This window comes from Anabas testudineus, chromosome 14, assembly GCF_900324465.2.
Source record: "Anabas testudineus chromosome 14, fAnaTes1.2, whole genome shotgun sequence".
Taxonomy (NCBI): Eukaryota; Metazoa; Chordata; class Actinopteri; order Anabantiformes; family Anabantidae; genus Anabas; species Anabas testudineus.
The window spans coordinates 18,102,255-18,117,502 of NC_046623.1; the positions used below are offsets into that span (position 1 = coordinate 18,102,255).

At 39.3% G+C, this 15,248-nt stretch overlaps 2 protein-coding genes and 1 long non-coding RNA gene across 6 annotated transcripts in view; 2 read left to right on the forward strand and 1 right to left on the reverse strand.

Moving 5' to 3' along the window:
• jade2 (jade family PHD finger 2) overlaps window positions 1-15,248 on the forward strand; it is a 157,162-nt gene that overhangs the window by 64,343 nt on the left and 77,571 nt on the right. The window lies entirely within an intron of this gene.
• Window positions 6,495-7,909, reverse strand: LOC113170105. The gene is made up of 2 exons (XR_003299619.1): window positions 7,764-7,909; window positions 6,495-6,915 (listed from the first exon to the last, which is right to left on the reverse strand). It is a non-coding gene; the product is annotated as an uncharacterized LOC113170105 (long non-coding RNA).
• On the forward strand, window positions 8,516-14,508 carry LOC113170104. Of its 3 annotated transcripts, none has more exons than XM_026372019.1 (9): window positions 8,516-8,712; window positions 10,351-10,383; window positions 11,613-11,691; window positions 11,829-11,900; window positions 12,143-12,229; window positions 12,413-12,496; window positions 12,626-12,697; window positions 12,922-13,005; window positions 13,594-14,508. In XM_026372019.1, the coding sequence occupies exons 1-9, from the start codon at window positions 8,518-8,520 to the stop codon at window positions 13,830-13,832; spliced, it is 945 nt and encodes a 314-aa protein (XP_026227804.1). In that variant the 5' UTR covers window positions 8,516-8,517; the 3' UTR covers window positions 13,833-14,508. The 3 variants fall into 3 exon arrangements, with proteins under 3 accessions (XP_026227804.1, XP_026227805.1, XP_026227806.1); XM_026372021.1 differs by having other exon boundaries at window positions 8,637-8,712; window positions 10,310-10,383; XM_026372020.1 differs by lacking the exon at window positions 10,351-10,383.

A 15,248-nucleotide genomic window follows, 5' to 3' on the forward strand; every position in this document is an offset into this window, starting at 1 on the left:
CCTCATGACCCCTCCCAACACCACAATCACTTCACCTAAACTTCTTATACTACAGAAACACAGTCACAGGGTTTTACACTTTACATATGCTATTATATGAAGTCTGATAATGGTTCATTTTATTCATTTCATGTTGCTGTTGATGTTCTAACAACTTTTAATAGAAGAAAATATTTTTATGAATTTAAATGCCCTGCCTTTTCAATGTTATTAGTTCTGTTATCTAAAGATAGAGCTTACTTAGCCTACTAAGTTGTTGAAAAAAATATAGGAGAGAAATACTAACATATAATGGAAATACTAAAGTAAGTAGTACAAATTCCTGAAAATTGTACGTAAAGAAAACTATGATACAAGAGTAAATGTGCCAGTAATTACAGTAAGATTCAGTGAAGAAAGAAAGAAAACGTGCTGCTATATTTGATTACTGCAACTAAAGGGTGTATGCATGTAGTCATAATTTCATGTATGTGGTGGTGCCTCTCATAATTTATTTCTAAAGTGATCCTGCGGTTGATTCTTCTTAAGTGAAACATATTATACCAGTAACATACACTGCTTGTTACTAATATTAACTATGGCAATAAAAATAATACATCTGGATACTGCAGATTTGTAGGCCCCTCTTGTGCCTGTCATGTATTACAATTACACTGCTGTAACAGAGATAACAGAGATGAAATGCCTATAACCAATCAATTACTCTATTACTGTTGCTCTGGCCTGGCTTCATTCTTACTTATATTTATAACTCTCAACCTCTCTACCATTGAGCCACAGAGATCAGTTCTTGCTCCTCTTCTTTTTTCAATCTATACTACATCTCTGGGTTTTATCATCCACTCACATGCCTTTTCTCATCATTGCTATGCTATAAATTTTTCTCCTCAACTTAAATTTTTGCTTGCCTTGTACCTCACTTGTAAGTGGTTTAGGATAAAATGGTCGCCCAAATAACTGAATGTAAATGTATTGCAATGTTAAAAAAAAATCCAGGCATCACAGTTCTTAAAGGAACGATATGTAGCACTGACAGTATTAAATTTACACTATTTATGACACTATAACACTATTTAAAAGTCATAGCCTAAAATACAAATACTGGATAGCACTGTCTACCACCACCCCTCCTCCCTAGACATGAAGCCCAGGTAAGATAAGATAAGATAAGAAAACCTTTATTAGTCCCACAATGGGGAAATTGCATTTTTACAACAGCTTAAACACTAGAGTGTCAGAAAGACAGTCTGACCAAAGGAGACGAAAGACTAAACTGGCACAGTCTGAGATAAATAGACTATGAAACCTGATAGTACAAACAGTACAGTAGTAAATTAAATATATACATGTGAGTACAGTATATGTAGCAGTGTAAGTATGCACAGTATATGGATATTACTGGATGGCAGTATTGAAAATGTACATTGTAAAGTTGGTTTATGATTATTGCACAGGTGTAATATGAGTATCAGCAGTGTTCATTGTACAGTCTGACTGCAGCAGGGAGAAAAGATCTGCGTAATCTCTCCTTCGCACAGCGAGGGTGAATCAGTCTGTCACTGTAGCTGCTCCCCAGAGCAGACAGGGCGTCCTGCAGTGGGTGAGACTCGTGGTCCAGCATGGATGTCAGTTTTGCCAGGACCCTTCTCTCACCCACCTCTCGCACTGAGTCCAAGGGACAGCCCAGGACAGAGCTGGACTTCTTGATTACTTTGTCAGGTGAGATGTCAGGTAGAGGACATTGAACATACAGTACACGAGTGAATGGGATACAAGCAGATGATTAAACTTTGAATTGTGACAAGTCCTACACACTATGTAAAGTTTCTCAGTAAATATGACAATTTGCTGGTCAGCAGGTCCATTTACTCTGACAACAATTAACGTTAGCATAAGGGTGCTAGCTGGACTAGTCAAGATCATTGTTTGCCTTAAATTGTGTACTCTGGAGCAGCTTCAGTGACAGACTGATCCACCCTCGCTGTGCGAAGGAGAGATTACGTAGATCTTTTCTCCCTGCTGCAGTCAGACTGTACAATGAACACTGCTGATACTCATATTACACCTGTGAAATAATCATAAACCAACTTTACAATGTACATTTTCAACACTGCTAACCAGTAATATCCGTATACTGTACATACTCACACTACTACATGTAACGCTTCCTTCACCCTTTAACAGAAGGACAGCGCCCTGAGCTCATAAACTTTACTCCCAAAGTTAATTTATGTACACCTCTTAAGTGTGAGGAACAGAATGAAATGAATTAGTACAGTACTCCTTATAGTTGTCTATTATTCTGTGTCAACCTATAAAACAGATAACCAAAACAACTATATCCGCCAATTATATCCAAATTTATTAACTAAAAGAGAAAATAAATAAAAATACTTTTGGTTGAGCCAAATAAAATATCAGCAGCTTGCTGTCACATAAAATAGGTGTACAATACTTAATATATTTCACAGTCATAAAACACAGTATCAAAAGTCTGTACTGAAATAAAAGAAAACATTAATTATTAATATCACTTTCTTATTTTAACATCAATTTTGTGGGCCCACACACACACCAGCCGGCGACCAAATAGAAACAGATAAGCAAAATAAAAATGACAACAAACCCCTGTTGCAGGCCTGGTCGACGCTTGTGAACATGGTGGCCAAAAACGTTGAAGCCCTTTCATTCTAGCGAGCAGAAATAAAAGTTGGAGTACTCACACAAAGCCAGTGTCAATATCAATGTCCATGTCCGTCCGCTGCACCTCTCCACCTCTCTCACTCTCTAACTCCCGCCCCTTAGCCAATCACAATACAAAACCAATGGCATGACACTTAATTTTCCAATCACATTAACAGGGCTAAACATCATTGGTTGTTCAACGAACAAGCACATGGCACACAGTACATCGCAACCAAACTACAATACACACTTTAACATCAAAGCACATTATTTCTATCAACCTCAACATCACATGAAGAAATAAAGAAACTGAACACATCTGTAACATTTCTATAAATCAAAAGAACTAGTTATGCATAGTTATTTGCATGCTATTTAGAAGCCCAAGATATTATTCTGGGGGCTACATACATATACTGTACTTACATGTATATATTTTATTTATTACTGTACTTTTTGTAATATCAGGTTTCGTAGTTTATTCATCTCGGACTGTGCCAGTTAAGTCTTTCGTCTCCTTTGGTCAGACTATCTTTCTGACACTCTAGTGCAGGGGTATTCAACAAAAATTTAAAGAGGTTATTTTTGGAAGCAAAGGTCCAGAAGATTATAATGTTTAACTATATACTGTGATATATTATTAAGTAGCCTGAATGTAATCAATACTTGACTGTCAAATCAAATTAATTCAGTACAAATTTATTGTTATGTAACATCAAACTGAGCATGTTGCTCAAGACGGTGGACTGGCCTGAGACTAGCAACTTTCTGTGATCACACTTCAGATTTCAGTGGGTGTGTGTGTTCAAAACCTTTGTGTTTTGTCTCATAATGCCGTTTGACATTGGCACTTTTAATAAGAGCTGCAGTTTCTGAACATATCAAACATACTGGTTTACTGCTCCCAGTGGTAAGATGACCAGACAGGAGTCTGGCTATTGTGGATTAAAAACTCTTTACTGTGCACATTTTTCTTTTTGGACATTTTTATATTTATCTCTTCCTTTCTCAGTCTCACCTTCCTTTTATCAACTTTCTCCTCTGTCGTCTGTCTCTCTCTCCTCTCTGTCGTCTGTCCCTCTCCTCTCTGTCGTCTGTCTCTCTCTCCTCTCTGTCGTCTGTATCTCTCCCTCTCTCCTCTCCGTCGCCTGTCCCTCTCCTGTCTGTCGTCTGTATCTCTCTCCTCTCTGTCGTCTGTCTCTCTCTCCTCTCTGTCGTCTGTCCCTCTCCTCTCTGTCGTCTGTCTCTCTCTCCTCTCTGTCGTCTGTATCTCTCCCTCTCTCCTCTCCGTCGCCTGTCCCTCTCCTGTCTGTCGTCTGTATCTCTCTCCTCTCTGTCGTCTGTCCCTCTCCTCTCTGTCGTCTGTCTCTCTCTCCTCTCTGTCGTCTGTATCTCTCCCTCTCTCCTCTCCGTCGCCTGTCCCTCTCCTGTCTGTCGTCTGTGTCTCTCCTCTTTGTCGTCTGTGTCTCTCCTCTCTGTCGTCTGTCCCTCTCCTGTCTGTCGTCTGTATCTCTCTCCTCTCTGTCGTCTGTCTCTCTCTCCTCTCTGTCGTCTGTCTCTCTCTCCTCTCTGTCGTCTGTCCCTCTCCTGTCTGTCGTCTGTCCCTCTCCTCTCTGTCGTCTGTCCCTCTCCTGTCTGTCATCTGTATCTCTCTCCTCTCTGTCGTCTGTCCCTCTCCTGTCTGTCGTCTGTATCTCTCTCCTCTCTGTCGTCTGTCTCTCTCTCCTCTCTGTCGTCTGTCTCTCTCTCCTCTCTGTCGTCTGTCCCTCTCCTGTCTGTCGTCTGTCCCTCTCCTCTCTGTCGTCTGTCCCTCTCCTGTCTGTCATCTGTATCTCTCTCCTCTCTGTCGTCTGTCCCTCTCCTCTCTGTCGTCTGTCCCTCTCCTGTCTGTCATCTGTATCTCTCTCCTCTCTGTCGTCTGTCCCTCTCCTGTCTGTCGTCTGTATCTCTCTCCTCTCTGTCGTCTGTCTCTCTCTCCTCTCTGTCGTCTGTCTCTCTCTCCTCTCTGTCGTCTGTCTCTCTCTCCTCTCTGTCGTCTGTCTCTCTCTCCTCTCTGTCTTCTGTGTCTCTCCTCTCTGTCGTCTGTATCTCTCCCTCTCTCCTCTCCGTCGCCTGTCCCTCTCCTGTCTGTCGTCTGTGTCTCTCCTCTTTGTCGTCTGTGTCTCTCCTCACTGTCGTCTGTCCCTCTCCTGTCTGTCGTCTGTATCTCTCTCCTCTCTGTCGTCTGTCTCTCTCTCCTCTCTGTCGTCTGTCTCTCTCCTCTCTGTCGTCTGTCCCTCTTCTGTCTGTCGTCTGTCCCTCTCCTCTGTCATCTGTATCTCTCTCCTCTCTGTCGTCTGTCCCTCTCCTGTCTGTCGTCTGTATCTCTCTCCTCTCTGTCGTCTGTCTCTCTCTCCTCTCTGTTGTCTGTCTCTCTCTCCTCTCTGTCGTCTGTCCCTCTCCTGTCTGTCGTCTGTCCCTCTTCTGTCTGTCGTCTGTCCCTCTCCTCTGTCATCTGTATCTCTCTCCTCTCTGTCGTCTGTCCCTCTCCTGTCTGTCGTCTGTATCTCTCTCCTCTCTGTCGTCTGTCTCTCTCTCCTCTCTGTCGTCTGTCTCTCTCTCCTCTCTGTCGTCTGTCTCTCTCTCCTCTCTGTCGTCTGTCTCTCTCTCCTCTCTGTCGTCTGTCTCTCTCTCCTCTCTGTCTTCTGTGTCTCTCCTCTCTGTCTTCTGTCTCTCTCCTCTCTGTGGTCTGTGTCTCTCCTCTCTGTCGTCTGTCCCTCTCCTGTCTGTCGTCTGTCCCTCTCCTGCCTGTCGTCTGTCCCTCTCCTGTCTGTCGTCTGTGTCTCTCCTCTCTGTCGTCTGTGTCTCTCCTCTCTGTCGTCTGTCCCTCTCCTGTCTGTCGTCTGTGTCTCTCCTCTCTGTCGTCTGTCTCTCTCCTCTCTGTCGTCTGTCTCTCTCCTCTCTGTCGTCTGTGTCTCTCCTCTCTGTCGTCTGTCCCTCTCCTCTCTGTCGTCTGTCTCTCTCTCCTCTCTGTCGTCTGTCCCTCTCCTCTCTGTCTTCTGTCTCTCTCCTCTCTGTCGTCTGTCTCTCTCTCCTCTCTGTCATCTGTATCTCTCCTCTCTGTCGTCTGTATCTCTCCTCTCTGTCGTCTGTATCTCTCCTCTCTGTCTCTCTGTTATCACCATCTCTGTTTATTAATTTTTTTCCAACCTCCAACTTTCTCTCATCTACTGTTGAGTCGCTAATTTTACTGCCTACGATCCACAGAATCGATTGGCTATGTGAAATCACGTGGGATGGCTTAACTCGCGTCCACTAAATAACTACCGTAACGATCGCAATAGCTGCGGCGGTTATAATTAAGGTGTCCCGCTAGATTTGGAATCAAAACGTTCGGTTTGGTCTGTAGCTCCGGGTCCGTATGGGACAGCTTCTGGGTCCGGATCCGGACCGCGGTCCGCCTGTTAGTGACCCCTGCTCTAGTTTTTAAGCTGTTGTAAAAATGCAATTTCCCCATCGTGGGACTAATAAAGGTTTTCTCATCTTATCTTATCTTAAATACTTACTGCCGTTAGCATAAGGGTGCTAGCTGGACTAGTCACGATCATTGTGTGCCTTAAATTTGCCTGCCAACTCTACATCCATCTTAAAATCCATCTAGGTGGTTTTATGTGAGGCAACCTGTGGTGTCCTGTAACATAATGTGCAGGGGGCAGGATCACACAGGTCCAGACAGAAACAGAAAGTCAGTCATGGAAACAAACATTTCAAATTAGAGTTTACAGGCTACACCATTGTTGTCTGACAAGGTAATATTTTTTGGTAATTCATTGTTTAGTATAGTAAATATGTTGTATATTGTTCCTTTAAAAATGACAAATCCACTTCCAACCATTCAAATAATGACCAGATCAGATAGACCAAAACTATATTTTTAACTCCCTTACAATCAGTTGGTCACCTGCAGGGTAGTAAATCAATTACCAAAAGTATATCACAATTACCGCTATCTATCCTAACAAAAGATACATTCAAAAGGACAAACTATACTGTGTTAGAAAGCAGAAAAGCTCACGATTCAGATTACATTAATCAATTAACCTAATTAATTTTCAGCAAATTTTTATCTATTATTACTTTTGTCAGTTTCAAATTATTTCCATAACCATTGTGGGTTTTTCATTCATTAACTGAGGGGTACCAACAATTTTGTCCATGTGTGTACTTCAGTGTATTTAGAATACAAGACACCTGTGTACAGTTTTTCTAATAAAACAACCAAATGTGAAAATTATGTTAACTGTTATGCCACCACTTTACTAAAATGATGGACTTATCATAGCTTTTGGAGAATATGTATGCATCACTAAAAATTTATTCTTCAGAATTGTCTTGTAGTAGACAGAGGGATGTTTTCATCAAACTATAAAATGTACCAACATATTATATAAAAGAAATGCATTGTCTGGACCTTGACTAGGGGGGAATTGAATTGAAACAAGTGACCAGGCACTTGTTTCAATTAAATGTGCTGGTGTACAGAGGCCAAATGCCAAAAACGTATTGTTTATGGACCTAATTGTACAAAACTTTGACCCTTATTTTATATATTTCTCAAACAAATCTCCTATACTTGGACATGTATGCCCAGTATTGTCTAAAATACATTGTACTGTTTTTGTTGTTGTTTGTTTGTTTTACTAAGATCTTATGGGTTTTATTAACTTTTAAGATACTTGTATACTTAAAGTAAAGACTAATAACTGTCACTACAATGTGGAGTATATTTACTTTTTAGTGTATGTACTCCAACCACATTTTACTTTTTGTATTGATTTAATACGTATTTATACACTGTGATAATACTACAGTCTTAATATTTCGACAGTTATTGTAAAAAGGTGCTTTTACTTCCAACACTGTGACTTGTTCAAGTTGGAGCTGAGAAGGCCTCAGTACTGTGGGGACTTCTGCTGCCTGCAGCACAGCCTTAATTAATGGCCCATCGAGGGGAGGCCACGCCCCCTCGCAACTGAAGGGGTTTGCTCCATCTTAAAATCCATCTGAGCTCTAATCTAGGTGGTTTTATGTGACCTGACCTGTGAGCCAGAGGTCTTGCTGCTTGATAGGGGATCACATGCTTCAAATGTATTTCACTCATTAAAATAGAAATCAATTTCAAACTTTTTTGAAATACGACACATGGTACAGTTTTTCTAATAAAACAACACAAAGGGGAAAATTATGTTAACTGTTATGCCACCACTTTACTAAAATGATGGACTTATCATAGCTTTTTGAGAATATGTATGCATCACTAAAAATGTATTCTTCAGAATTGTCTTGTAGTAGACAGAGGGATGTTTTCATCAAACATTTTTATAACTATAAAATGTACCAACATATTATATAAAAGAAATACATTGTCTGGACCTTGACTAGGGGGGAATTGAATTGAAACAAGTGACCAGGCACTTGTTTCAATTAAATGTGCTGGTGTACAGAGGCCAGATGCCAAAAACGTATTATTTATGGACCTAATTGTACAAAACTTTGACCCTTATTTTAATTATTTCTCAAACAAATCTCCTATACTTGGACATGTATGCCCAGTATTGTCTAAAATACATTGTACTGTTTTTTACAATGTGGAGTATATATACTTTTTAGTGTATGTACTCCAACCACATTTTACTTTTTGTATTGATTTAATACGTATTTCTACACTGTGATAATACTACAGTCTTAATATTTCGACAGTTATTGTAAAAGGTGCTGTGACTTGTTCAAGTTGGAGCTGAGAAGGCCTCAGTACTGTGGGGACTTCTGCTGCCTGCAGCACAGCCTTAATTAATGACCCATCGAGGGGAGGCCACGCCCCCTCGCACCTGCTCGGTGACCAGCTCACTGTGTCTGACTGAGCAGAGTCGAGTGGAGCGCACGGAGAAGAGACTGGAGCGATTTAAACACCGGCTGGAGCGATTTAAACAGCGGCTGGAGCGTTTGAAAAGTCACCACAACAGGTGTGAACAGCGTTTTTCTCTACAGGTAAGGCTATTAAAAATGTTCTATTTTTTCATTTGAGCTGTCTGTGAAATAATTATATTTAGCCATGCTAAATTTTGCACTTCAGACTATTGTCAGGAATAGTTAAAGTTATAGGAGCTAAAAGCATTCTAATTTTAAAGTAGTATTATAGCCCTGCATTTTGCACGACCAAGTGTCTTTAATATAATACTAACAAATGCAGTGTTTGTGTTAAAGGTCAAGCTAACGTTACGTTAGCCGTTAGCCTAATTCGTACGGGTGGGGCACTATAGGCAGGAGACGTGTCAATGTTAATCACAAACGGTTAATAAAGTTATTCTGGAGCTTTACACTAGAACTACTGACTTTTCTGGCAGTGTGGTCAAATGACCAGCTCACTGTAGCTGGTCCTGTAAACAGCTGCTTTTATTATGTAAAGGTCGGTCGGTAGCGGCACATGTCGGCGGTGGGGGGGAGCGGGGGGGGGGCTGCGTGTCTCCGTTCCACTTGTGGTGAGTCAGCCACCCCCCCCCCCCCCCCCGCTCCCCCACCCCACCACACCGCCGACGTGTGCCGGTAACGACCTTCTTTACATAATAAAAGCAGCTGTTTACAGGGGCCAGGTGGTCATTTGACCACACTACTGCTAGTGTTAAAAGTTTTACATAACCTTTACACAGTGTCATCCATTTTGTGTAAAAAGCAGCGGAGGCTGCATCAGGTGTTCAGGGAAAGGAAGGAAGGTGTTTGTTGTTGTTTTTTTGTTAGAGCGGCCATGTCCAAGTGAGGGTATGATTCTGTCAAACGTAACTGTTTGTGAATGTAAAAGTCAAAGAAAGCTAAAGCAGGTTAGACTGCAGTAAAGCCTTCCTATCTAATTAGATAGATGGAATTGGTCAATGTATTTTTCCTCATCTGCTCTGTGCATGAAACATCAATCAGATTAAATACCTAAATACCAATATATAACCATGGCAGTCAAGTTATTATAGCTAATACTTTGTAACCAGATTAATATTATGAACTATTTCAGCAGTTTTAACTGGTAAAATATCTACTATAAAATGTATGTTAAATGTAGATGTTCGCCTTGTCAAATTGAAATTTGCTGTAATTAATCAATAATTTTGCAAGGAGAAAACATTACCAGTTATGCCGGTAAAGTAGCATTATTTCTACTAATAAGGATAACTAGATGATTTGTAATTCTTTAAATATACCCACAAGAGTACAATTAAGCTAAATTTAGGCAGAAAAAATGGTTGAAATCGCTTTATGGCAAGAAGAAAATGATTTTTCTATTGGTCCCTTTATAATTAATGAGATTGGTATGGTTTGATGTTATATACATACTGCTGTGAAGTTGGGTGCCCACTTTACACATAACCAGAAGTCCATGGTCTGGTAAAAACACAAATTAAAGTATTACCTGTAAATCTATTTTAGTGGACTTGCAGGGGTATAACTAAAAATGACTGAATGCTTCATACAAGTCAAAGAGCAGGAAAAGATTGTACACTTTTTTTCTAATGAATGCAAAATAGATCATTATCTTTATTTTCTCTGGATGAGAATTAAATGTAATATAAAATGTTTAAAAATATACTTCTCTTTATAGTGTTGAAGACATAACGTGGAATTATTTCTTTGTGGTGTCAGGTCCAGGAAGAGATGGATTTGAGGCTAACGCAGGTATGTGCCTTTGTGCAAAGTTTATACTGTCATGCCTTTTAAAATTTGATAGTAGTTATAATGAAGGATTAATGCAGAATTTTGTGAAATCGAAATGTTAATGGATTGGTTTAATTGCAAGTTGCATGTAGGTTCAAATGCATGTGCACTATAGCTAGAGTATGTCGAGGTGAGTTACACTCAAGTAGACATGAAACGGTAGTTTTAGACCTTAAATAGAAGGAAATTATAGCCATGATGATTTGTTTGTTTATAAATATGTTTTGGCTCAACTAAAGACCTATATTTGAGTTGAATTTAAATTTAAGAAAGGACATGCTTTCTTAGTTCTATGATCAAGAGTGTTGTTCACAGCATTACCATTCACATTAAATTTAAATTAGTATTTTATAGTACAGAACATGACAAATCGATAACGTGTAACAAATTTCCCTTGCAGAAAAAGGTTGCATTAAAAAAAAACGCTTACAGGTGTATAAAGTTCACATTAATCAAGTGCAAATGCCTAGAAAAAACACTCCACTACAAGTATCATACATTTTATACTCAAGTACTTAATTTTACTTAAAATACAAAAGTAGAAGTACTCTATTATGAAAACAGTGTATCTTAAACAGTGTAGAATTTGCTGCTGTCGATAACATAAATGTAGAGTCTGTTCCAGATCAGTTAAAATGTTACAGTAACTAGTAACTATTGATGGTAAAATGTGATGTTACTTACAGACAGGAACAGGAACAGCAGTGAGTAACTGTGGAGCTGATGTAGTGACAGTTAATCCATAAATGATACATTTATATTGTACATTATAGTACTTAGTAGCTTTTAGTACTTTACGAAGCTTTTATACCTGCAAAAAAGTACCTATTAACTAATGCTGTATAAGTAATGTAATGGGGTTAAAGTAACATAAAATGGCAATAGCTTAAGTACAAGTACCTTAAAATTGCATTTCACTATTGTACTTGAATAAATATACCACCTGCCACATGATGCGTCTTTGGTAAAACAGTTATCAGTTTCTTACAAGAGTATAACAGTGTTTTGGAATGTACAGTAAACTTATGTAAAAATGTAAATGTAAAGTCTAGATCATCAGTTCAGAGTTGTGCTGTGCGGCTGCTTTCAGTAGCAGCTTCTTCCAGTGGATGTCCGGATATCATAAACAACATGAGACAGTATGGCGTGGCCTTGTACATCAGAACTGATTCTTTGATTCTTCATTTCAGAGTCCAGGAGTGAACTTGGGCAAGAGACCTTTGCAGAAAAAGAAAACTGGAAAACAGTTGAAAATGATGAAAGCAGGAGGTAAGTTATGACAATGACTCTTTAGTATCAGTAATTTACTGTCTCTGTGTGGGCACAGTTACATGCTACGAATATGTTTTTCTTTTGTACACAATATATGTTTGTGTGTCATATTTGTTTTGGTTCTTGTTTTTCAGATGAGGGTTCTGATCTCTGCTCCCCCAAAAGCAAATCTCACGGCCATGTTGATGGCATTTATGATGCAGATGGTTAGTTTTGTTGTGTTTATATTTTACATAATCGCTTGTCTTTTGGTAAATGACTATACATTTTCATACCACTACCAATCAGTTAAACGTACAGTACTACTTAACTCTGAAGTGTGTACATTATAATAAAGGTTAAAATCATTTCCTTTTCTTATAGTACAATGTGAGCAGTTTGAATATGTTTTTCTTTTGTACACAATATATGTTTGTGTGTCACATTTGTTTTGGTTCTATTTTTTCAGATGAGGGTTCTGATCTCTGCTCCCCCAAAAACAAATCTCACTGTCAAGATGATGATGATGGCATGATGGGACCATCTGATACAGATGGTTAGTAAATGTTTTGTTTTTGCATTTGAATTTTATAGAATCTCCTGTCTTAAGCACAGTACTAGTAACTTTCATGTGTGTACATTATAGTAAAGGTAAAAATCACTACCTTTTCTTATAGTACACTGTGAGCAGTTCAGACTGCTTTTGAGATACTGATGTTTGTGTCTTTTGCTATTGTAGACCAGAGTCCAGGAGTAAAATTGGGCAAGAGACCCTTGCAGAAAAAGAAAACTGGAAAACGGATGAAAATGATGAACGCAGGAGGTAAGTTATGACAATGACTCTGAAGTATCAGTACTTTACTGTGGGCAGAGTTACATGCTTTGAATATGTTTTTCTTTTGTACACAATATATGTTTGTGTGTCATATTTGTTTTGGTTCTTGTTTTTCAGATGAGGGTTCTGATCTCTGCTCCCCCAAAAGCAAATCTCACGGACATAATGCTGGGACTTATGATACAAATGGTTAGTTTTGTTGTGTTTTTATATTTTACATATTTTACATAATTGCTTGTCTTTTGGTAAATGACTATACTATTTCATACCACTACCAATCAGTTAAACGTACAGTACTACTCAACTCTGAAGTGTGTACATTATAATAAAGGTTAAAATCATTTCCTTTTCTTATAGTACAATGTGAGCAGTTCAAAATGCTTTTGAGACACTAATATTGGTTTCTTTTTTAGACCAGAGTCCAGGAATGGTGGAGAGACACTTGCTGAAAAAGAAAAAAAAAATTGGAAAGCAGTCGAAAATGGCGAAATCAGAAGGTAAGGTTGTTAACTCTATAAGGCCAATGGTATCATATTTGATACACAAAAATCTTTTGATTAAATAATTATCATAAACTTCTGATGTATCAAACATAATACATGAAAAATCTTACATTTTGAAATAATGTCTTAAAATGTTTTTTCAACAGTGTATAATACACACAATAATATTGTACAGTGTAACAATACACACTTAAAAAAAAAAAATAGGATGTTGTAACTACTATTTACTGGACTGGGCTTTAAAGGGTTTACACACTATATCTCTCATAAAACCCATGCAGTCATCTCCTTAAGTACTGGAAAGACGAGGCTGATTTGTTAGTTTACTGTTATACACTCAAGACATTTGGGTTTAAGATTGATGTCAGATGGTAGTTCTAAATTTCTTCTCCTTCATTTTTCTCAAATGTTAAACTCTCTCTCTCACTTCTCCTCCAGTGTGACTTTTAACATTAGTTTAATGGCACTAGTCAGGTTGACTTCACTAACTGTGTGCCTGAAGTACTTTTCCTGATTGGCTGCACAAAGACCACAAAGTATGAATGCCAGAAATGTAAAATAAGTCTTCTCTCTCATTTATAGAGAAAAAATCATCAGCAAAGGGTAAAAGACCGTGGACTGAACCTGAAAGAAGAGCGGTTAAGAAGCACCTTGGAAGATTTATTGCTGAGCGAAGGGTACCAGGAAAGGAGCAGTGCATAACATGCCTAACTGAAGAAGAGGTGTTGGGGCAACGATCGTGGAAGGATGTGAAAAACTTTGTCAATAATAGAATTGTTACCCTAAATAGAAGGTCTGCTTCACAGCAATTCCAGTTATAAGTTGGCAGCTCTAGGAAGTGCGCAGCTTAGCAGTTCCAGGAATCATGAAACTTCCCAGTTTGAGGAGGCGCGCAGCTTCGCAGTTTCAGAAAGCACCCGCATCGTTACAGTTTCAAGAAAAATATGCGGTGTAGCACCAGAAAAGCAAACATTTGGTTGCAGTCAGGACAGTTACAGAAAAATTGCTTTGCAATTACACTATTTGTAAAAGGGGCAGTGTAAATAAAGGTATTTGTGGATACTATTTGCACTCTCATGCAGTTTTGTGTTTGGCTAAAGTGTACATTTATTAGGTGCATTTATTACAAACACTGTGGTGACCTGGACTTGTAGTCAACAAAATATACACAAGCAAAAAAGATAATAAAATTGATAGTGTGAAAGCTCACCTGCAAGCTAATGAAAATAGGAACAGTAGTCAAAATTATCTAGCCAGAAATGTGCTCGATGGATTGCTTTCAAAAAGGTCCTCACTAAAGTGGTGAAATTCAAACTTAAATGCTGTGAATTTTCCAAAAGCTGAGGTGACAACTGAAATTAGGGAGCCACCTAGTGTTGTAATATAATATGCTTTTGTTTCAAAGTGCAGCAGAAATGGTGGCCCTCACTTCCAATGCACAGTGTCCTGGAGCTCACTCTGCTGGCCATACAGGAATGTGTGTGTGTGTGTGTGTGTGTGTGTGGTACTCAAGCTGATTGCTGTAAAAGCGACACAGGGGTGAGTCATCTCTGAAAGGTCACGTTGCAAATGATGTTTGTGTTTTTGGCGAGATGATTGATTCCATTGACATGAATATGACATGAAGATGACTCACTGCTCCCAAGAATCGCTGTACAACATATCTGTGTGTGTGTGTGTGTGTGTGTGTGTGTGTTTGAGTGTTTGAGATACAGTTACATTATTTATTTCACATAAATATAACAAAGGTGACTCCCCATGCTATGGGATTGCTGTGTGTGTGTGTTTTTCCATATAAATATGAAATTAAGATGACTCACTTCTCCGAACAATCCCGACATGTGTGTGTGTGTGTGTGTGTGTGTGTGTGTGTGGTTTTGTGCGTCCACATATCAACTATTTATTAACATCTGTCTGGCTGTGTCAGTCCAATCCCTTCTACACTGTGGATGAATGTGTGTGTATGTGTCAGCGTCAGGGGCATATCGATGATTCTGGGTCGGCGGCGAACGTAAACAATCTGCCGCTGCTGCAGTCTCATGTTTTTCCTGTTTTTATCCACTTGATTGATAGGTTATTAATTTATAGTCAGAAACTAGGATGTTGAACCACCAGCGCTCGCAGAACAGTTTCCCATCGATACTGAGATGTGTCGGTCAAACTCACATGGATCCACATCCTCTAGCGCCACACAGGGATGCCCCAGGACCCCGGGCTTTGTAACCCTGTGTCCTGTT